This window comes from Echeneis naucrates, chromosome 12 (assembly GCF_900963305.1).
Source record: "Echeneis naucrates chromosome 12, fEcheNa1.1, whole genome shotgun sequence".
Lineage (NCBI taxonomy): Eukaryota > Metazoa > Chordata > Actinopteri > Carangiformes > Echeneidae > Echeneis > Echeneis naucrates.
In genome coordinates, this window is record NC_042522.1 from 17,838,104 (window position 1) to 17,860,185 (window position 22,082).

The following is a 22,082-nucleotide window of genomic DNA, read 5'->3' on the forward strand; positions in this document are numbered from 1 at the left end:
TTGCAGTCTTATGGAGTTTCTCCATAACGTCACTCATCTTTCAGCCTACGTGTGTTTTTCAGCAAAACAGATCATAATTTTTCACCCATACAGAAGAAGGTGTGAGGAATCTGGTGTGTTTTCTTGTCGTCTTGTTTTCAGTGCCTGTGGTCCAGATGTCCTGCACATGGTGAGAGCAGCACCCTGTGGATTCAAACAAAGCAGCAGCCTAACCAGCTTCAGTGAGCTGAGAAGTCATAAAACCAGGACCCTTTAAAGCACCACCCTTGTAAAAGAACAACAACAACCAAAAATGAGAGATACCAATGAAAGCGCGTGCTAGCTCAAACTTCCAGGAGAAAAACTTCCAGCCAGATATCAGGTTGTGCAAAGTAAAACATTATTGTGAATTAAGAAAAGGAAGATGCATCTTCACTGTCCCACCCTCAGTGTTGTAACTCAGGGCCAACCTGATTCACAAACCCGTGTTGCCACTGATGAATGGTCCAATGTTTTGCCAAATGTTATTGCTTTTAGTGTTTCCTGTCATTCGTTCTGAAAAACAGGCCTGAGAAAAGTATCGACTCTCGGCCTGTGTCAGAAACTGTGACCTTCATTGTCTTCAGTCTTATTAAAGAACAGGCAAAGTGCCTGGTGAATATTGCACGCATAAGTTATTTTTTATAATAAATTATTTGAAGTGCAGGTAATGTGATGCCCAGCAGACACCTCATCTTTGATCAGCGCTGATCTGTGGCAAGAGATCCTTGAATACTTTGATTCAGCTGGATACATATAAAACTTTACTTTTGTAAGCTATTATGTTAATCACATTTTTTTATTTTAATTATAACTCAGACCGTTGGGGATGTGTGTTGCTGAATAAACTTGTGCCTTTACCCAAGTAAGCAGGCAGTAATCAGTGATATTTTATAATAATTTTAGCATTTGAGTTTTTCTGTAAAGTCGTATCTGCAGAAAAGGAAAACCAAGAAGAAGGAGTAGATCATGAGTTCTGATTGTCACCTCAGTATTGAGGCTGAACTGGTGAATGTTTAAAGACAGAGGAATATAGAAAGACTAACAAAAACCCAGGGTAAGCATCTGTAATATAGAGGGAATGATTCAGTGTGGATAGTGAGGTTTAACTCTGAAGTAAACTCACGTAGTAGCCTGGCCTTGAATTAATAAGCATTCAATCCTCATATCCTACCCATATTTAGACAGCAGAATATGATGTGTAACATCATAAAAAATTCAACATTCCTGCTGCGTTCAGTTTATTGGCACTTTCTTACACTCTGAAACTCACCATGTGAATTCTTCCATCTGCTGTTGAAACGCTGTATCACCATCTTAGTCTGATCAACAAAGCTCGGGGTTAGTTTTTTTTTTTCAGGGTATAAAAATATATCGCTTTGTGGAACTTAGGGAATTAAAGTGATAAAAATTGCAGCATACTTTCCTGCATGTTTAAATGCAGCTTCACAATATCACTAAATTTACTCTGTTCATGTCTGTCATTTGTTGAGTTTTCACTGCTTGAGTGCCTTAAACATTTTCTGGATACGTTCGTTCAGGTGCTATGAGAATATTTTATTTTTAATTCTCTTGAATCAGCACTACTGAATCCACTGCAGCTTCACATCTTTGTCTTTGTTTTCCATTTTGACCCAGAAGCTAAAACAAAGAAAACATTTTATATTTATTTGTGTGTAAAGTTATGCTCCATTTCATTCCATCACTATGTATCCTATCTTTCACTCAGCTCCTCTGTTGGAAAATTTTTTTCAAATAAGTATTTTTTCAGCGATGATTAAATAAAACATCTAATATAGGCATGACGTCATTACTCCGGAACTAAAGGAAGCCGGACATTTATGGTGGATGTACTCCTTTGTGGTTGTCATCCGTCGCGCATGCGCACGTCTGTCAAAACACCGGAAGGCGAGAGATGAGTGCGTGAGGATATCGGAAGAAAAAGGAAAACAAGGATGACTTATCGAGTGAGCTGTTTGTTAATTTTATTTTTCAATTAGCCTTTGTTGATGTTTACGTGTGACGCGTTTCCTTAGCAACGCCCCAACGTCAATAACGGAAGGCTACGATAACATCAGCTAGCATGCTAACGGATAGCTAACTGACCGGTGGGTATCTAACCGGGTGATCTGAATAACTTCTATTTGTAGCCAGAAGTTTTAAAAACAAAAGGTGCTGTTTGTTTATTGTTATCATTTTGGACGTGTCTCTGATTTTGAAACATGCCGTCCATTTTTCAGGTGTGCCACGGCCTCCGTTGAATCTCGGTGTGACCGCTCAGGGACGATGGACAACGCCGTCGTGTCGGCCTCGGACGGGACAGCAGAGTGTCCCCTGGGGTCCGAGGACATGGAGGGGATCTGCGTGATGCCGGACCTGGGAGCCATCAAGACCGAGCAGTCGGTGGGTGCGAGTCCGGACGACACCGGCACCCAAAATGTGGCCATGGGCATCAAGTTCATCCTGCCCAACCGCTTCGACATGAACGTCTGCTCCAGATTTGTCAAATCCCTCAACGAGGAGGACAGCAAGAACATCCAGGACCAGGTGAACTCTGATCTGGAGGTGGCCTCGGTTTTATTTAAAGGTAAGGAGCCCTGCCTGTCGTGTGACCCACTAAATATCCCACATGTTCATATTTGGTCTCTTAATTATTCCTAAAAGTTTTTGGTCCTAACCTGCTCTGGTTGTAAAGTGCCTCGCAGTAACTCTGTTGTGATTTGGCGCTGTACAAATCAGAAACAGAATGAGAACCAGAAGCAGACAAAGTAAAAATTCACCTTTTAGTGTAAGACCGCTTAACATAGAACATTCAACAACCAGCGGTGTAAAGACTGTGGGAATCAAGTCCTGGGCTTGATGGATGTAGTGCCTTCCAGAGGGCAGCCAGGGGAGTGAACTGTTCTTGTTCTGTTTAGGCAGCGAGAGTTGCAAATGTGAATTAACGAGTTTCCATTTGTTTCAGCTGAGTGTAATATCCAGACCTCACCCTCCCCGGGCATACAGGTACGACACGTTTACACCCCGTCGACCACCAAACATTTCTCCCCCATCAAACAATCCACCACGCTCACCAACAAACACCGCGGCAATGAGGTTTCTTCCACACCTCTTCTGGTGCATTGTAAGTACCGCAGTTGCAGTGACTTTATTTGTTGAAGTACTTGCAGCCAATATATTGATCAGAACCTGAATTTATCCTCTTTCAGCTCTGTCCATTCATCAGCTGGCAGCACAAGGAGAAATGGTATTTCTGGCCAGCAGGATTGAACAAGGTAGGCAGTCATGCCCAAATGGATACAATTCCCATTGTCATGCAGAGGAAAAATAATCAGAAACAACACTCAAAGGAACAGTTTGTAGGGCTGGGACTGACATTCAATAATTCTAATCAGATAACTTGCTGGCAGTTAAAGATGATGGATGAATTGATGGATCTCTGTGTTGTTTCGTGTGTCGTACTAATAGAAACCGTGATTAATCTCCAAGATGAGGAAGGTTTTACTCCCCTAATGTGGGCAGCTGCACACGGACAAATCGCTGTTGTTGAGTTTCTACTCCAAAATGTATGTTGAAAAAACAAGCTTCCTCTATGATTCAGATCTCAGATCAGTTTTGTTACAGTCGGACACGTCCTCCAAGTTTACTAACCGTGTGCTGTTTCTCACTTTAGGGTGCTGACCCCAACCTCCTGGCCAAAGGGAGGGAGAGTGCTCTGTCCTTGGCATGCAGTAAGGGATACACTGATATTGTGAAGATGCTCATCGACTGCGGCGTTGATGTCAATGAATATGACTGGGTAAGAGCCCTTTACCTTATGTCCACTGAACCTGTTTAAATGGAGTTTGATGATACAGAAGAAATCACTTTTAATGTCGCTGTCAACTGACGCCCTGCTCTGTGTGGCTTGTTGTGATGTGGTGATGATGGTGTTGGTTCCAGAATGGAGGAGCCCCTCTGCTGTACGCTGTCCATGGAAATCACGTCCGCTGTGTTGAAATCTTGTTAGGTGAGGACAGATCAACATGTATCACCAGAAATATTCCACTATTTATTTTTCTTTCACATTATAGCAGTAGAAAATATTGTATCCACCTTTAACATGCGCAGTAATTGTGTTTCTGTTATTATGGCTTGCAGAGAGTGGTGCTGATCCTACTATAGAGTCAGATTCTGGATTCAATGCAATGGACATGGCTGTGGCTATGGGCCATCGGAATGGTATGTCAAAAATAATTATATATTTTAGATCTGAAGAGGGTTAAATTTATCAACCAGGCTGCCCCATGATCCCTGGAAGCAAAATCTCACCACATTTAGATGGAAGAGAAAAGTCGTAATTCAAGGGAGAGACATCCACCTTAGAAAGAAAATATAAGAATCCACAAATCCACAAATGGCTAAAATAATGTGTTTCTCTGTTTAGTTCAACAGGTGATGGAGGCACACTTATTGAAGTTGCTGATGGGAATCAGAGAATGAACTGTAAAATACTTGAGGCATCGCTGGGCTCTGGACAATCATGTAGCACACCCTGTTTGATGTTCCAACAGCATTGCATGGCGTCAACACTGTTCTGATGGTGTGAAGATTTGTGCTGCGTGAACTTCGAATTCAACCCCTCCTTTAATCTTGGTATGTTTTCCCATCCCATGTGGAGTAGCAAATTTTATCAGGATACACTGACAGACTTTTTTTTTTTTTTAAAAAGATGTAAATTTGAATTCTGCAGTACAACCCAGCATGCACTGCAGCCTGCCTGGAGTTTGCTGCCAAATGAGCAGTACACTGCAGGCATTTATTGTATTGACGCACCGTGTTAACTTCCTCATAATATCTGATATTGTGTTCCATGCTGTCCTTACTCACCTTTTTCCCATGAGTGCAAGTGTTTTTATGACTAACTTATTAACCGTAATAAGCAGTTTTTAAAAGTAACTGCATTTGTGCATTATTGCAAGTCGCTGAATTTGGCGATGCTCAGACTGAGCTCATTTCTGATTGCATTTCATCTTTACTGAAGATGACTTGTTGGATTGAAAACTTGGGACAAAGCTCATGCTTTCATGATGCTGTCAAGCCATTAGCTGACTGAAAATCCTTGTCATTTATGCCCTGTTTATTTATTTGAACTGTTTAGACACTATAACAATGTGACAAAGTCCTCTTATTGATGTAACTCTTTTGTTTTGTGATGTTATTGTGATGCTAATTTCCAGATGTGGTGTTAATTTTATAACAAAACACCTCATTTCAGGTTTTTGTGGTGCTGTCAGCCTCTGTATGACTGTTTGTGTTTTATACCAGTCATAGCAGGAGGTGTAAAAGGAAATAACGTGTATTGACCCAAGTATCAGCCATCATTCTGTACAGATATTTATCTGATTTCAAGTCAAAATGGTCAAAACCACTGTTTGTATTCATTGAAGTGAAGCTATTATTTAATTAAAAGATCTTTTTAAAATGCAGACTCGGTCATGGGTAGATGACAAAACAAACTTTTGAGCACCACACCTTATGACTCCAACAGCAGTGGAAAAATGGAGTGTGTCTGAAAATGATGTAGCAAAATAACCCCTACATTTGGCTCATTCCATGTCATTCATACCCAACTGCAAAAACTTCAAATGGTACAACGAAAGGGAAGCTGCTAAGATATAATTCAAAAGTGTCCCTCAAATGATTTCATGAAGAAAAACATGATGAAATAACACTTTCTAATGAAGGAGGTGCACTAAGTTTTGGACCACACTGAACTTGATATCAGAAAGTGACAGGAAAATGGGATTAGCTTGCTAACTCAAGTCATGAAAGCACCTGAACAAGGACAAGTCTGAACACTTTGAGTGCGAGGACCAACCCATGAAGAGCTGCAATATTTCTGCTATGAAACTCACACCTGAACAAAAAACTGAACCAGCATTTGACAGTAGCAAAGGTTTATTTCCAGATATGGTGGTTTCAGTGAGGCCACAAAGAATTAAAGTTCAGTAACATGGAGGAAACAATAGGAGCCTTAAACACCACATATTACACATAATCTCTCACTCTAACTGGACCACTGAGCACGACAAGCATTTGGAGGAGTCTGGTGGCAAAGAAGAGGTGGAATGGTTCTAAAATACCATACAGCTAAATACTGCTACCCCTGCCTTTTTTTTTTTTTTTAATACTTTGGAGTACTATTCTAGAAAATTACTCAAAAATAATTCACTTAAGAGTATGCAAGTACTTTGTTCAGGTGTTGCACATATTACAGAACGCTCACAGCCAAAGGTTGACAGATTATTCATCCTCTCAGGTATTTTAACAATCAACTTCCCACCCCTCAAAATAGACATTGAAACATCTTGTGCCCCACATGGTCCCGTCAAGTCTTGACACTCAAGGAGTCCAATTTCCTCTAGTTAGCCTCATCCTTTGATGCTTCATCAAAATTCTCCACCAGATCTGGAACAACAAAAGATTCAGTGGTAAATTGACTGAATTTGGTGAGAGAGCCTGTCTGTGCAGATGACTCAGAGTTGCCGGAATATGGTACAGGAAAAGTGAGTTTATCTGAAATGTGATAGGAGGTGCAATGCAACCCTCACTTCTTTACCACTCCTATATAGACTTCAATGTGCTCAGCACATGAGGCTGAGCGCAGCAGTCGAAATGATGGCGCAAGGCATCAAAAAAGAAAAAACGCGTTGGCTTCAATTACTCCATGAAATGTGAGAAATCAAAGGTTCGAGGGTTAAAGTGGAAACGATTCAAAAGGTCTTGAGTAAACACATTCCTTCAGAGGGAGAACAAAGAGGAAACTTAACTCCATAACGATGGCATAACGATGGCAATGGCTGTTAACCCCTGTGCCATCAGGCCTAAACAGCTCTTATTGCTGAATACATGTGTAATCGTTTGTTACATCAGTGAGAACTCTGGTTACAGGCAGAGCAGTCCTGGGAAAAGTGAGAGATTTATTGTAATGGCAACCTGATGTGTTTGGTTAATTTTCCTGACAAAGAAAAGCAAACTGAATCTAAAGATCTTATAAACAATGAACATGAGAATCAAACACAAAACGCTGCACTGCACCATCGTCTGAAGTAGAAATGAATCCCCTCAGTGTGACCCCTTTCATGAATCAAAAGAAAAGCAAACTCACTACGGCTATTTAACCAAGATGAGTGGGGGGGGGGCTGATGGAGACCAGTTTGATAGTTTGATGCACATTTTTACTTGTTAATGGAACATTTTATTTAGGGTGGCACAACAGACTACTGAGAATGTGCAGCTGTAATGTAAAATAAGACATTTGAGCTCTCACCTGGAACATCGTCGTCTTCTTCCTCTACTGCAGCAATCGGCGCTTTTCCATCTGCAGCTGCAGGAGAAGAAAGGCTCGGTGAGAAGCTTGAAGTTCAAGAACTCAAATAACAACCAGAGCTAAACTCCTGAGGGCAAGACTGATCTAATCCAGCTGAACCAATCACAAGCTGCACATTTTTAAATTCACACTAACAGGCCGGAGTGTGTGTATCAGGGAATCTAGGATTCTTCTTGCTTGGACTTAAGTCAACGTGTTGATTGAGTTGTGGTAGTGCAGGTTACTGACCCTGTTTGGGCAGGGCCTCGGCGAGTCTCCTGAGGCTCGTCAGGCTGTCGGCTCCTAGCTGGTTCAGGATGCCTGGCAGCATCTCGGTCAGCTGCTTGGTCTCGGCGTGGCCGGTGATGGTGAAGGTGTTGGCTGCAAGGGAGGCCTGCACTTTGGGATTGTTGAAATGGATGACTGTTCCTTGATTTGTAAACATGTTAACCTGTTAAGAGACCAAAATGTCACACCGCCGAAACAAACACATTTTAATCACAAGAGAGACAACACTGACACAAAGCTTTGTGCGTACCTCTTCAATACCAGAGATGTTGTTGACACCAAGTTTCTTTAAGGAGAACTGGAGCTTTTTGTCATCTGCGGTTGCTGTTCTGTGCACAACCTTCTTCTTTCTGCGAGCACTACCCTGTGGGGACATTCATACAAACGTGTCTCTGTTTAACTCCACGGCTCTTAATCATCATTATTCAGTATAATGTGTGTTGGAGATGGTAAATTTCTGGCCCAAAAGGTGTGTTGTCTATGTCTGGTAGGAGTCTTAAGAGTAGTTCACCCTCTGGCCCACACCAGACTGCTGCTATAAAGCAAAACTGTGATAAAATTGCTGGTTGCCATAGAAACAAGCAAGAAACTACCCAAAAGCTTAATGTGTGCAAAGCATCATTGCCTGAGCTCAGTCTTATGTCACTAGATTAATATCTCATCATACACAGCATCGATATTCTCATGATCTGGTTCTGGCTTTTAGGATTTTAAGGTATTAAGAAATAGAAGAGTTAATTAAATGTTCTGCAAAGGACTGACAATGCTATTTTTTTTGTTTGTATGGGTTTTCTTTTTTTTTTTTACCTTTCCACCAATGCGGACTTGTGCCTGTAGTTTAGCAAGTTTTTCTTGATTCATAATTGCTTCTTTCATCTGCAAAAAGAAAACATCACATATGATTATGGTAATTGTGGCTGTTAAAAATACCACACAAAATAGACTAAAATGGCCAGACTGCTGTTCATTAAATATTAGAAATCTTTATCAACACTAAAAACAGGTCGAACATCAAATAATTGTGAAATTAACTTATGCAAACCAATTTACGTAGAGTAATATGCTTCCAGTGTTAATAAATTACACTGTACACTATTTCATTTCGTTCATCTTAATATGGATAAAACCACTTTGACGTTCATGATGTACAGATGATCAACTCAGAAGAATATGAAGCCTGGCATTTACTAATGAACTTCAGTCATGTACATTTAGTGACTGGCGCACATTTGGTGTGACATGAATTGTTCACATGCTGGTGGGAGACTGATCTCCATGAGTTTTGCAAAGACAAAAATATGGAACATTTAACTACTTAAGACAAACACCAAGTGCACATGTGAAGTATGAAGAATTTTGAAATAAAAGCATTGGTGACAAATGTCTCACACCCTACTGGTCACCTGTCTGATCTCAGCCTTTCAGACAAAACAAATGAAGACAACACAATCACACCTGCTGCAGCAAAAACATGACATGCTGATGACAATGGCATAGCTATAAACAAAAAGGAAGGTCTAAAACAGAGTACTGTCCTTTCCTCAGCTCCTGTATGCTTTACCACATTCTTCCTGTGACAGCAACTTAAGAGATCAGTCATGGAAATTTCATTTTTGGCCAGCTGCTATTATTCATAAACAGTGAATTAGATTTTGTGTTTTGGTGTAATGACAGTCAATGATCCATTTAATTTTCATTTTTAAACTTCTATTCATATCATTTATGTCAACCTTCCTGAAAAGTGTCTATGCTTAATTTTTAACATTTATTTTCTCTTTGTGGGAGACAATATTTACACAAACTGCTTTTCCAAATACCACTCACAGTCCATCAACAGACTTTAGTCAACAATTACCAATAAATACAGTCTGGAATATCTGATTAAAAAGTTAATTATTAATATATAGCGATGAAGCAATTTCATAACCTTTTTTTTCATCTTCATGCTTATCAGTAGTTTAAATCTCACAATAACTGATCGAGAAAGTGTCAACAAATGAGCTGAAATGAGGAAAGTCTACATGTAAACACAGACACACAAAGGGAGAGAGGGCAGAGGCTTCAGTGCTCATAAAAAGACTGAAAAAATGAAATAATGAGCTGTCAGGTTGACAGTCACATGCGGTATTACCTGAACTAGCTAAAAGCTAATGAGTCCACTAATGTGTCTGTTATGGACAGGCGTGGAAAGACAAGCACACAAAAAATGACGGCGTTAACACCAAACTCAACAACACAAAAGCACCTGCAGCAACTCGGGGTTAGTTTAAACTAACAATTTTCGATCAATCCGTCCGCCCGCACCGACACAAGGTGTGGTTTTAGCTTTTTGGGGCGAGAATTTGTCGGCTAATTTGAGCTAGCCTCCGAGCTAACAGGCAGGCTGTGAGGTGGGCGGCCACACGCACGACCGGAAGTCACATTAGCTTCAAACCGGGGCAGAACTCAGCCATCTGGGGTAAAAGGGCTTTCGTTTACCTCTTGACGTCGGATCTGGGGAAAGAGTGCACGGGAGAAGATATTTAAAGCTCCTCACTGACCTGTAAACTAACGGCAGACACATGCGGGGAGCAAGATGGAAGCGAGAGAGGAGGGAGGAAGTGACGTAAAGCGGAAATGGGGCAGGCTGTTTGGGTTCTTCTGCCCCGAGTTTGGTGTTGCAGGCTAAACATTTTTTTTAAATAATCGTATATTAGTTAAAAAAAAAGTTTATCTATCGACATTATGTTTTAAAAAAAAATCTGAATACTGTCCTTATGTCCCTTCTCAACGCCTGCTGCTGGAATTAGTCACTACTGCTCACTATTATAGCTTTTTATATCTTATTGATATTGATATTTAAGGATATATGCATTTACTATGTAAAAATATGTTTGTGTTTGTAGCAATTTGAGCTAAAAAAATAGCTTAACTTTTAAGTGTAACTGTTTATGTTGGTTGTTTTGCATGTAAAAGACTTGAAACAACTTTGTCATGGTTTGGGTTAATGTAATTTAAATTTAATTTCATTTGACAATATATAATAGACATAAAACACAGTATATCTATAAAAAATGACAAAGCAAGATAATTTCCTTAATTGTACATAGAGACCGTTACCACATTTGTTTTTTGTTCATTAATTTCGGGGATCTAGAATAATGTTTAATTTCATCACAGTAGCACACCACAAGACTGGTGGGTTAAAACAACTGTGATGAAGTAAAACTAGTAGTAAAGTGACTAGTAACTAGTAAAAAGTAAAAATGTTTTCATTGAAGGCAGCGAACATTTATGTTTTGTGCATACAAGACGAATAAAAGACTGTGACGTCACAATAATCTGCATTTTTAAATAATTCGAATATAATTAATTTTAATGAAGGACTTGTTTCGTGTTTCAAGGTTGTCATGAAGAGCTCAAACCAGAAGGGGGCAGTGAGGCGACATAATGGGCGTGTAGTGCTTTTAAACCTTCAAAGAAGAAGAAGAATCTTCTCCCACTCTTCCCTGTAGTCTGCTTTACGCACATTTCCAACTTTATTGCAGAAAATAAACATGGTTACAGCTTGGTCCCTATAAAAGTCCCCCTGTACGTAATTCCCCCCTCCTTCATATTAATTATGTTAATTATATTTAGCCCTCAAGTGATGTGTTTGAAAATGGCAGCAGACAGGTGGTTACCGTCAGAGGCTGTTAGCTTCATGCTAGGCCTCACCTGAGCTAACAGGAAAGCTAACACAGGAAAGTTTGTCTGGAGATTGTGGACGTTAAGCCACCGGGAGCCTAAACTGGATAACGATGAAGTTCTTCGACCTTCACACAGCTCTGCTCCCCGTCCATTTTTTATTTATTTATGTTTTTTTTATTGGATTATCCTGGAACGAAGAGCCAAGATGGCGACATGAACCTTCCGGAAGTAGAAGAAGAAGCGACCATAACCTCCAACCCTCGTCTGTCGGACAAATGTCAAAGTAAGGAGAAAAAATAAATCTGATCTGACCGGATTAATTAGAAAATATAGACTGTTCCAATCTTCCTCTTAAATTATTTTCGAATTCGTTATTTTGTTTGTTTATAGTGTGACATGTTGTAGTCTGTAGACTGTAGTAGTTGTTATCTTTAGTGTGTTTGTTGTTTCTATAATAGACAAAGATAAGGGAATATGATGCTGTTTGTATAGCTGCAGAATTGGTCATAATGTTAGTGGCTTTGTTGGTTGGTGTTAGTCAGGCTGAAGGTGCATTCAGTCCATTTCAGTGTGCCATGATGGTTTTTGTGTTAGACCTTCAAAGTAAAAGCGAGGTCTGTTCCAGTCTCCTGATGGAGGCAGTCGTCTCCCCAGTAATAAAAACAGATAAAGAGAGGATGAGTTTCGCTGGCTGTTGTGTAGTGTAGGTCTGTGTGGTACTGTAGGTATAGAATATCTTTACTTGTGTTGACATGTGTGAGGTCAGCTAATGACAAAGACAAAAACCCATGTCCTCTTTGGAATATTTTTCAAAATGAAGCCTAAAAGTGGGCGGCAATAAGTGGACAACTTCAGGCACCTTCATTCTTCTTTAGAAATAAGACACCCCCCCCACATCATCATGGGACCTCTGTCTCCTGAGGGTAACTCAGCTGGTGAGATGTTTCTCAGAGTGCCATACATTTTTATCTAGATTACTTAAACGTGCTTTTAAATTCTGACATAAAAACACTGTTAGGTAGTTGCGCCCTGTGATAGGTAGCCTTTACTGACTCTAGCATACATCGTGAAATTAGTGAACAAAATCAATTTTTCAATATTTTCCAGGCAGACTGCTCTTCCTGCCAGAAATGTTAATCTGTGTTTGATCTTCTCTCCTGCTGCCATTTGGTTCAAGTTGAGTTGTTTGCTGCTGTGATTGGATGAAGCACTGAAATGATACAGTTATGAAATGGGTGGACTGCCATTTACTCTGTGTGTGTGTGTGTTGGGTTTGCGTGTATATGTGAGTCTGCGTGTTGCACTTGTGCCTTTATATCTTTTTTTGGCATGCCCAAATTTAAAGGGCTATTTTCGGGTTAGAGATCAAGAGTGGGCTATAGAAATGAGCAGTAAAGGCTGAATTCAGATGTACATGGATTGGAAATATAATCAAGGTCCTTTATTCAACCTGTCTTGTAACTGCAGTTACAAGACAGATTAGGAGTTACTCTCCTAATCAGATTAATAAATAACATTATATATTATTCTCCTTGCAAGGCATATGATCTGCGACAGTGATAATGTGACTTTTTTTCCTTTTGTAGTTTGGTATTTCTGGTTTAAATACTTACTTTTTTTGTGGTATTGCAAATCTGGCTAAATCTCCTGAAAGATATTAGATTTGCTATTTAATAATAAACCCATTGAAAACAGGCAATAAGCCTTATCTAAAATATATATATGCCTTTGGCGACACATACATCATAGTCCACACAATAGCAGTCTACAAATATAATATATATAGATTACAAAATAAACCTGAGGCATTCACAGACCGTTTGGTTTGTTTACTCAGTATGAAAATGAAGCGTCAGTCCGCCCACATGGGAGGTGAAAACTTTTTTAACACATTGCGACGCACCACTGCTTTTCAGTTTAATTTCAGTTATTATAGCCGAAATAATTTCCTACAGCCAGTACATCCCGGAAAAGATCTGGAAATGGGTGGAGAGTTCATGTAAAAGCGACCATTAAAAAAAAAAAAGTCTATTAATTGGACTGAACGCCTAAAAGGACTCAGAGACGTGTTGACTGGGACATAAACTCGGTTCTTTTCATATTTAATTTCTATGAATTTCTGCCATTTAAGTGCAAGAATCCGGCCTTTTTCTATATAATACCGTGAAGATTTAAATGACTCCAACATATATGTCTTTATTCTCTCTCTCTCTCCTGTGGCCTGCGGCCTGGGACCGGGGCTGGGACCGGGGCTGGGACCGGGGCTGGGACCGGGACTGGGCCCCCCTCAGACCGGACTCCGGCTGACTGTGGCGGGCAGGAGTTGCGTTTAAAGCAGCGATTGCACGGAAACAGCCCGGATCACTCAGGAGGGGGGTTCAGAAACACTTCAGAAGTGGTTTACCACACATGGTACAGTGCTGCTGCAGGAATAAAAAGATCCTAACGCAGCTTTCACCCTAATTATTAGAATGAAGTTGTTTCTTTTTTACTTCTTTGGCTTGATTATTTTTATTTTATTTACTTTTTTGCCAGATTTGGAACAACTCGCTGCATAAATTCAAACGATGAACTCGGCGTCTCATGGTAAATTTTTGGATTTAGTTTTTCATCATTCGTGGTTTTAAATGAGCCACATATATATAAAAAAAAAAAAGTTGACTGAGGACTGAGTGTAACTATTTACACATTACGTTCTCTAAGTGAGGAAAATAGGCTTGAATTTCATTTGACGCTTGTGTTGGTTTTTTGGTACATCACTGACCAAATGCAACACAAATAATTACACACTCCATAGGAATGATTATGTTGTTTTAGTGTTATTATGACAAAAAAATGTAATTTAAGTTTTAAAAGGTTTTGGTTTCCTCCATGTTTACAATCAACATCAGCATCTATTTATTCACGATAAAATATATAACTGTTGGGTGGCACGTATATAACCTCTCTTTTTTTTTTATTAACAAATTAAAATCCAATAATCAATATGTTTATTTTTTTCATACATTTTTGTTTTCATAAGAGTCTGCCAAAAGTGTCAAGGTTAAACAAAAAAACGTCTGTCCGTTTATTATGAAGGTTAATTATCAGATTTAATTGTTATCAATTTTATCACATTCTGCATATTCCTAATACATTTTTTCTATCAGCACACTGACGTTTATATAATGAATTTTTAGTATAAAATGGAGTTCTGAGACCGGACCTGAACAGAAACAGTTTCTCTTTACTGACCTTTATACTAAAAATATTAGTTTTCAGGTGATTTATCTCTAAACTTTTGCTGCTTGTGTCTTTAATCAGCCAGAAGTGTTTTGTTAATTGTGATGGATGCTCACCGGTAGATGGCGCTGGTCTGATGGGAACATCTGAAAAGTTCCACAATACCTGAATGCACACAAAAGTTTGAAATAATGTCATGACAAATACTATATTTTTATTTTAAGCCTTAATGTGCCTTTACATTAGCTATATTCAAGATAAACTATATTTTTTTAGATAAAGTAAAATGTTTGAAAAGTTTATTAAACTTTAAGTAAATGATGTTGGGAAATATGCTTCTTTAATTTAATTTCATTTATTTTTTGGGAGGTGAAATTTAGCATCGTGTTATCTCAAAAAACTGAGATAAAGTGAAACAGACTCATTTGAAGATACATTTTAAACTATCTCTGTTTATACCAGTCACTGTTATTTAAGTTGATAAAGACTTATGTAGACATAGTTTCATAAAATCAACGTGAGAATAAAACAAACTTCACTTATTTAATTACAATCTTCTGTAAGATATTTAAGAGCAGCTACCGTATTACTGGGGGTTACAGATGTTTCAACCAATTTAAATTTTATATTTTTACTCCCTGTTTTTTTTTTTTTTCCTCTTCTTCTTCTTCTCTGTTTATTTATTTTACCTCATTTAACACATGATATGAAAATATATTTACTCCAATTTAAACGTGAAATGTGTCCACACACAGCAGCACCGTGCTCCAGACGCACGGCACGCAGGCCTTATATCTGGGGCTTGCATGCTCTGCGTGACCCGTGACTGATTCGAGTTAACAGCTGACTCTTTTCCATTACAAATGGCTTGCGGATAATCTAGATAACTACCGGATCACGCAAACAGAGCTGCCTGGATGTGGCGCAACACTCCGCGGCACTGCATCAGAGCGCATTCATTTTAATTATCACAGGTGGCCTCTACAGTGTGTTAGCTTATTATTATTATTATTATTATTATTATTATTACAGTTTTATTTTTAAACCAAGTGTTCAAATTTAAAAGCTAGCAGGAGGATTTAAATGAAATCAATGCCTATATTTATGTATGTATATCCGCCTCCGTCCGAGTGATTAGACTTTTCCATAGATTTTTTTTTTTTTATGTTCATCTATATTTTGTGCAAAACACTGGGGTGGAATAAAAGCTTCAGATTAGTCATATGTGGACTGCAGACCACCAAGAATCACCACTAAAAAGGAAGTAGGCCACACCAAACTTTTTTTTTTTTTTTTTTTTTATAAACACTCAGTTAATTTTCAAAGACTTTTTTTATTTTTTTATCTCCCCCCCCACCTCTCTCTCTCTCTCTCATGTTTGTCTCGGTGACGTTTCCTCCCCATGTGACCAGGGCAGTGGTATAAATACTGAGGGAGGATCCACCCCCTCCGTGATTCAGGTTTGGCCCTCTCGCAGGTTTTCCCGGAACGTTTCTCTGCCTGGTATCGGTGGTCAGTCGGCGATTTAAAGACCAAAAAAAAAACAAAAAACTAAAAACTAAAAACCCCCAAAAACCCCAAACCTGAAAACATATGGAAATAGGGAGAAAACGGGGGGGGCATCTTTCACCGGCGGCGACACGTGCTCCTCTCCTCTCCCCCTCCTCATAGGAGTTTTTGAAGAGGGAGGGCAGGGCAGCTTTGCGCATCTCATCGTCTTTCCTCATCTGGCGTCGGCAGCTCACAGGCGCCCGTCGGAGCCATGACTCTGAGCTCAGAGATGTCGGATGCCTCCATCCTCTCGGAAGAGACCGACATAGACGTGGTTGGAGAAGGGGAGGACGGGGACAACCAGACGCGCTCCTACGTGGTGGACGAGGTGGCGCAGATGCACGACGGGATCCTCCTGGCCGGCTCTCCCCCTCCGTGCCTGGACGGCTCCACCTCCTCAAGGGATACCTACAAACCGACGGGCAAGAACAGCCTGGTGAAGCCCCCTTACTCCTACATCGCCCTGATCACCATGGCCATCCTGCAGAGCCCCAAGAAGAGGCTCACCCTCAGCGAGATCTGCGACTTCATCAGCAACCGGTTCCCTTACTACCGGGAGAAGTTCCCGGCCTGGCAGAACTCCATCCGGCACAACTTGTCCCTCAACGACTGCTTCGTCAAGATACCGAGGGAGCCCGGGAACCCCGGGAAGGGCAACTACTGGACCTTGGACCCGGAGTCGGCAGATATGTTTGACAACGGGAGCTTTCTGAGGCGGAGGAAACGCTTCAAGCGGCAGCAGACGCAGGACCTGCTGCGGGAACACAACACTTTTATCCCCGCGGCCGCCGCAGCAGCAGCCGCCGCCGCCGCCGCCGCCGCAGCAGCGTACGGCTACGGACCGTACGGCTGCGGAGGATACGGCATCCAGCTCCAGTCCTACCACACGCACTCTGCGCTCTTTGGCTTTCAGCAGCAGCAGCAGCAGCAGCAGCACTCCAGGCATTCACATTCACACTCACACACAGGAACCATTATCCCTGCGCCCTCTTTGATGCCCACCAGCACGGACTTAGCCCGGAGTAGGTTTTACCCCCAGCTCAGCTCCAGCCTGGGCTCGGCCAGCGTGCAGGCTGCAGCCCCGGTGCAGAAGTCCGGCTCCCCGGCGCAGCGGTCTCCCTTCTCCATAGAGAGTATCATAGGAGGGTCGCTGAGCCCCTCCAGGACTTCTCCGGTCCTCCTCCCGGTCTTACCGTCCTCTTTGGGGCCTGCAGCTGCGGCCGGCCAGCCGGGAGCTGTTTTACACCCGGCTGAAAACTTTGCCAGCCGAGTGGTCAGCGGCACAAGCAGCTGTTAAATGTCTTAACTACAAACTTTCCAAGAAACTATATTAAAAAAAAGAAAGAAAGAAAGAAAGCAACAAAATCAAAAAACGCCCCCCTCTTTGAAGGTAGGATTATTTTTGTATGTTTGTTTGATAGCACGCAGCTGAATGACGGACATGAAAACACTATTTGTGCCTATATTCATGCTGTTTAAAAAGATATATTTATGTAATTTTTTTAAATTCAGTGTGAATCAGACTTTGGAACACAACCCTTTTCCTTGTATTTTCCATGAAGTGATTCGTTTCAGTCACTGTTTAGGGCGTCTCAGGATACTGACTTAATAAACAGGTTATGAATGATCACATGTTTAAAATAGGCCAATAATGTATTTGTGTCAAACACATCCATGTTTTGTTTTGGGCTTTTTTTTTTTTTTTGTTTTGTTTTTTTTGTTTTTTTATTATTAGTTTGGCAAATCAAAACACTTTTTAAAAGTTTTGATTTGAACTTTGTATTAAAAAAGACAGAGAGCAAAGTCATACATTTATAATAATATGCAGTGTGTGTTTATTTCAGTAATAAAACAATGTACATTTTTGGCAAGTATTGTGTAACTGAAGTGTGATATTTTTACACAGTTTGTTTTAAACAACAAGAATAAATTTCGTTTTGCAAAGAAAGATGATAACAATAATAAGTAATTTGTTGGGACATTAACTAAACTTCAACTTCATGGGCCAATCCGGGGTTTAAAATTTCAGAAAAATAATTGTGCGTAATAATCAGCTAATAATAACTTAATGGCTTTAAGTGAGGGATAAACAAGCGTGTCCTCCGTTTCAGAAAGAATGTGTGTGTGTCCGCGTCATGAGGCACAAAAAGTGTAATTTGTGCACTCTGTGAGTTTGTTCAGATGTTACACACTGTCTGGTGTGCCGGCGCTGCGCGCTTTGGAACATGCGCACATCGGAGCTGCGTGTCCATCTGACCTCTCTCACACTCATCCCGGTAATTACGGTGAGCGGATGGGAAGGTGTCAGCGGGGTGAGGCGGGCGGTGTTTTGCCTGCTCCAGCCCGGTGATTATCCCGGTGCTGATGTCGACAGCTGGCCGGCTCTTGAGGAAAAATCACCCCTCGCTCGGTGTTTCATTATCTGCTCTTATGTGACACAGTTTTTTTTTTTTTTTAATATTATTTTATTTTTGTGTGTGTGTTTGTTTGTTTTCAACCCTCAGAGAAAATGAAATGTGTGTCTCTGAAAAGTGTCTCCCTCCCGGTGTGCCACGCAGGGCCGAGGGGTGATGTGTCCTTGGAGGTTAAAAACACCCCAATCCACTCATTTTCCGTGTTTACTCAACTTTTATTTTCACCTTTATGGAGGAATAGCATGATATTTTGTAACACGCAAGCAGCCAGTGACTGTGACTGCTTGCATTTCAGTTTGTATTTGTATTTTTTTTTTTTTCTTAGAGATGATTTAAAGGGGGGGGGGGGGGGGACTCACCTGCAGAGCTCTGCAGGCAGCAGGTGCTGGAGCAGCAGCAGCAGCAGCAGCACTGCTGCACGATGTGTCAGACCTCCTGTGCTGATTTCTTTTTATTTTTTCCATGACTCCTGTCTGTAGTCTTCACTGCTGCTGCTGCTGCTTCCGTGACAGGATGTGTGCACCCGCCTGAGCCTGCTCGTGTCTGCCTGATTCAAAGCAACGTGTGTGTAGTAGAAAGCTGAATTTGCTGCAGCGCTCCGAGGCCAGTTCACTAGGCCAAGGGAGGACAGCTATTGCGTGATGATGTAACACAATGAGAGACACACACACACACACGGACACACACGCAGGCTCATTGAAGACATGGAGGATAGCAGCAGGGAAGGAGGTCAGCCGTGCTGTATGGACTTGTTTACAAATGCTGAAAGTTTTTAATGGAGAATATATTAATAAATGCAGTTGTTCACGTCGTAACAACGTGTGCAGATCACAATAAGAGTGTTGTGGGGATTTTCCTCTGTGTGCCTTCTGCTCAGTGGTGACTGTGTTTTATGCTTTCTGGCGGAATATCTGAGCATTTCCTGCAGTTTGATATTAATAATGTGGAATTTCCACACATTCGCTTTGTGTTATTTTATAGTGTTCATTGTGTTGCGACCCCCCCGACCCCCCCCCCCAGCCCCCTTTATTCATCACGTGTGTGTGTGTGTGTGTGTGTGTGTGTAGGCCCATGTGAAATATTTCCATAACAGATGACAGTGTGTTCTGTCTTTTTCTTTTTCACTGCTCAGTATATGGCTGATTTGGCTTTTAGCCCTTTTCACCCATTGTCTCTGGGTAATTGCTCGGCTAATAGCTTATTGGATAAATATTAGTAGCCTAACTAATGGCTAATGGTTCTTCATGCTGATATGTAGATGTATCCAGAATACACACCCTGGGCTTGGAGCCACACTGCCACCGCACAAAGCAATTTAAAAAGATAGAGATAAATAAAAAATACCGTCTTCAATAGCGACAGGTAAAAGAGAAATTCTCTCCTCTGTGACTTTCTCTACTTCGCAGAGACGTTGTGCTGAATGCTTCTTGTGACCGGTGTGAATTTGTGTTATTATGGGTTGTGACTGCGCGTATTTACGTCGCCATTTTTGACCAAAACGTGCTTCAACAGAGCCCGTGGTTAAAGGAAAGTTTAAAAATACACAAAGAAACAACAAACAAAGAAAAACAGCCGTGTGCAATCGAACGGACTTATCTATTTATCTATCTATCGTTTGTTGGTTGGTTGAAGAATCTGTCAAAATAATCAGAGTTGAAAATGCTTTTCAGATGTTTCAGATAAAATTCTCATTGTTACTAGTCTATATCCCACACCTCCTGCTTTTTAAAATTTACAAAGCACCCTGAAATGGAAGATATTTAATAGACTTATTGAAATAGTGCCTTATATTTTAAGTAAATCATCATTAAGCTTATATTTATAAACAAATGTCTCCAATAAAGTAGGAAATGCCAAGAGATTTGGTTTTTTTTTATGTTAAAGTACAATTTCTGAACCTGCTTTTTAAAAAATAGTCTCTGTTGGAAACTCCCATCATGTCGTTACGTGTTCTGTCATGTGTTGGAAGCAACAACAGCAGCATGTATGTTAAAAAGGAGGCTTTTCACGAAATGTCACGGATCATGTGGGCAGCAGCCTCCTTGAGCATGACTGAAACTCAGTTAGCAGTTTATCCTGCTGGGTCACAGGTCATGAGGAGAGGGGATAAAGCACAACACTCAGCCCATAAAAGACACTGGCCTCTGGATAAATGTGTTGGGGGCCATTCGGGGGTTGTGAGAATGATCTATATGTGGAAGAAAGTCTGAAACCTCTGGCACCTTAAAGTTAAGCTGCAGCCAAATGAAAATGTTGTTTTCATCCCCGATATATTCTCATTGAAGAAGAAGTGTTAGAATGGCCTCATCAAGCTTTAGACAATATTTGACAACAACAGCAGCAGTGTCTTAAATCTATTGAAAATGGGATTGATAACCGTTGTGGGGTCTTTAAATATGTTCAGTTTGAAAGGGGAAAAATATTTTATGTCCTTCCATGCATGCTTGTTTTGAAAGTTTGGTTGTTTTGTTGTTTTTTTTTGTCCCAAATACCATCAACAAAGTCCGAGCACAAATTTATGCCCTCCTACTGTATAATAAAATTTAGAGATAAGATTTATTCCTCCTCCAAAATAATGAGCGAAATAAAACAACACACCGTGGTGTACTTTTAAGTTCCTTATTGTTAAATCACGGATGCAGATTATTAAAGTAAAATTTTTTTCTTTAAAAAAAAGCTGTAAAAATATTATATTTCTTACCTAATAATGTTTCAATGAGGACTCAATTTATTTAAAAGCCCAGGTGCACTGCATTAAGTCCTCAGTCAGATTTGCCAAAATGTCTGTTTTCTTATTGCTCTACACAATAATAAACACTGAAAAGAACAATCATTACCAATATGACCATCGTTTATGGCACAAATTACAGAAGGTATTTTAATAAAAGTTTTTAGCTCATAATTGTTGAAAAGAAAATATTATTACTATAGATACGAATAGAAATTTAAAACTTTGTAAATTCATCAAGAGATGATGATCATACCAAAATAAAATAATCCAATCAGAAATAGTTTGTTTTATGTGGATGTGCAAGAGGAAAGTGTAAATATAATTCAACAATAGGCATTTTAGTATAATCTTCATTAAAAAAAATCTTTCAGTGGGTGAAATCTTTAATGTTAAATATCCTACCAAATTAAAAAACAACAACAACTGAGCTTCAGTTTTAATTTTAACTACGTGCTTTGTGTTTTATTTGTTGTATTTATTTTTACAGAGACAACACATGTCAATCTGCTGTACTGTAAATTCCCAAATGCTGAACAAAAAAGACAAAAAGTTTAACCATTTTTTGAGAAATTTCTATAAATTGAAAGGCTGAAAATCTGTGTGACGGAGGTGAAATACATGTAAAACAGGAGAAGTAGAAGCAAAAGAGAGCAATTGGGAAAGGAGAGAGTAAAAGGAACGAAATGAAATAAAAAAAAAAAAAGGAGTAAAAAGAGTGAATACCTCCCAGGGAGGTGCAGAATGTCTCCATCTGCTATTCAGTGTATGGAACAGTCACTACACTTATCCCCTCTCTCTAAAAGGAGCTCCGCTTTCCACCCCATTAAAAAGTTTGGGA

The 22,082-nt window shown here is 40.2% G+C and overlaps 3 protein-coding genes across 5 annotated transcripts; 2 read left to right on the forward strand and 1 right to left on the reverse strand.

Annotated features, from left to right (window-relative positions):
• Positions 1-1,910: 1,910 nt before the first annotated feature.
• Positions 1,911-5,487, forward strand: ankra2 (ankyrin repeat, family A (RFXANK-like), 2). 2 transcript variants are annotated; one of them, XM_029515782.1, is made up of 9 exons: positions 1,911-1,985; positions 2,259-2,605; positions 2,984-3,142; positions 3,228-3,293; positions 3,487-3,584; positions 3,692-3,817; positions 3,961-4,027; positions 4,159-4,239; positions 4,445-5,487. In XM_029515782.1, exons 2-9 carry the CDS (start codon positions 2,305-2,307, stop codon positions 4,498-4,500), a joined length of 954 nt encoding a protein of 317 aa, XP_029371642.1. In that variant the 5' UTR covers positions 1,911-1,985; positions 2,259-2,304; the 3' UTR covers positions 4,501-5,487. The 2 variants fall into 2 exon arrangements, with proteins under 2 accessions (XP_029371642.1, XP_029371643.1); XM_029515783.1 differs by having other exon boundaries at positions 1,927-2,126.
• Positions 5,488-6,151: 664 nt separating this feature from the next.
• On the reverse strand, positions 6,152-10,267 carry btf3 (basic transcription factor 3). Of its 2 annotated transcripts, none has more exons than XM_029515784.1 (6): positions 10,198-10,267; positions 8,465-8,533; positions 7,908-8,021; positions 7,619-7,820; positions 7,331-7,387; positions 6,152-6,468 (listed from the first exon to the last, which is right to left on the reverse strand). In XM_029515784.1, the coding sequence occupies exons 2-6, from the start codon at positions 8,531-8,533 to the stop codon at positions 6,422-6,424; spliced, it is 489 nt and encodes a 162-aa protein (XP_029371644.1). In that variant the 5' UTR covers positions 10,198-10,267; the 3' UTR covers positions 6,152-6,421. The 2 variants fall into 2 exon arrangements, with proteins under 2 accessions (XP_029371644.1, XP_029371645.1); XM_029515785.1 differs by having other exon boundaries at positions 10,136-10,214.
• A 5,753-nt stretch (positions 10,268-16,020) lies between these two features.
• foxd1 (forkhead box D1) lies at positions 16,021-17,783 on the forward strand. Its single transcript, XM_029516049.1, has one exon. It carries the CDS (start codon positions 16,311-16,313, stop codon positions 17,394-17,396), a length of 1,086 nt encoding a protein of 361 aa, XP_029371909.1. The 5' UTR covers positions 16,021-16,310; the 3' UTR covers positions 17,397-17,783.
• Positions 17,784-22,082: the final 4,299 nt, after the last annotated feature.

Bases quoted from the DNA above. Each gene is read 5' to 3' on its own strand.
- ankra2 (XM_029515782.1), top strand. From the start codon at position 2,305: ATGGACAACGCCGTCGTGTCGGCCTCGGACGGGACAGCAGAGTGTCCC. The intron at 2,606-2,983 runs GTAAGGAGCCCT...CATTTGTTTCAG, and splicing joins GGCCTCGGTTTTATTTAAAG to CTGAGTGTAATATCCAGACC. The intron at 3,585-3,691 runs GTATGTTGAAAA...TTCTCACTTTAG, and splicing joins TTGAGTTTCTACTCCAAAAT to GGTGCTGACCCCAACCTCCT.
- foxd1 (XM_029516049.1), top strand. From the start codon at position 16,311: ATGACTCTGAGCTCAGAGATGTCGGATGCCTCCATCCTCTCGGAAGAG.
- btf3 (XM_029515784.1), bottom strand. From the start codon at position 8,533: ATGAAAGAAGCAATTATGAATCAAGAAAAACTTGCTAAACTACAGGCA. The intron at 8,022-8,464 runs GTAAAAAAAAAA...ATGTCCCCACAG, and splicing joins AAGTCCGCATTGGTGGAAAG to GGTAGTGCTCGCAGAAAGAA. The intron at 6,469-7,330 runs GTGAGAGCTCAA...TTGTTGTTCCAG, and splicing joins AGAAGACGACGATGTTCCAG to ATCTGGTGGAGAATTTTGAT.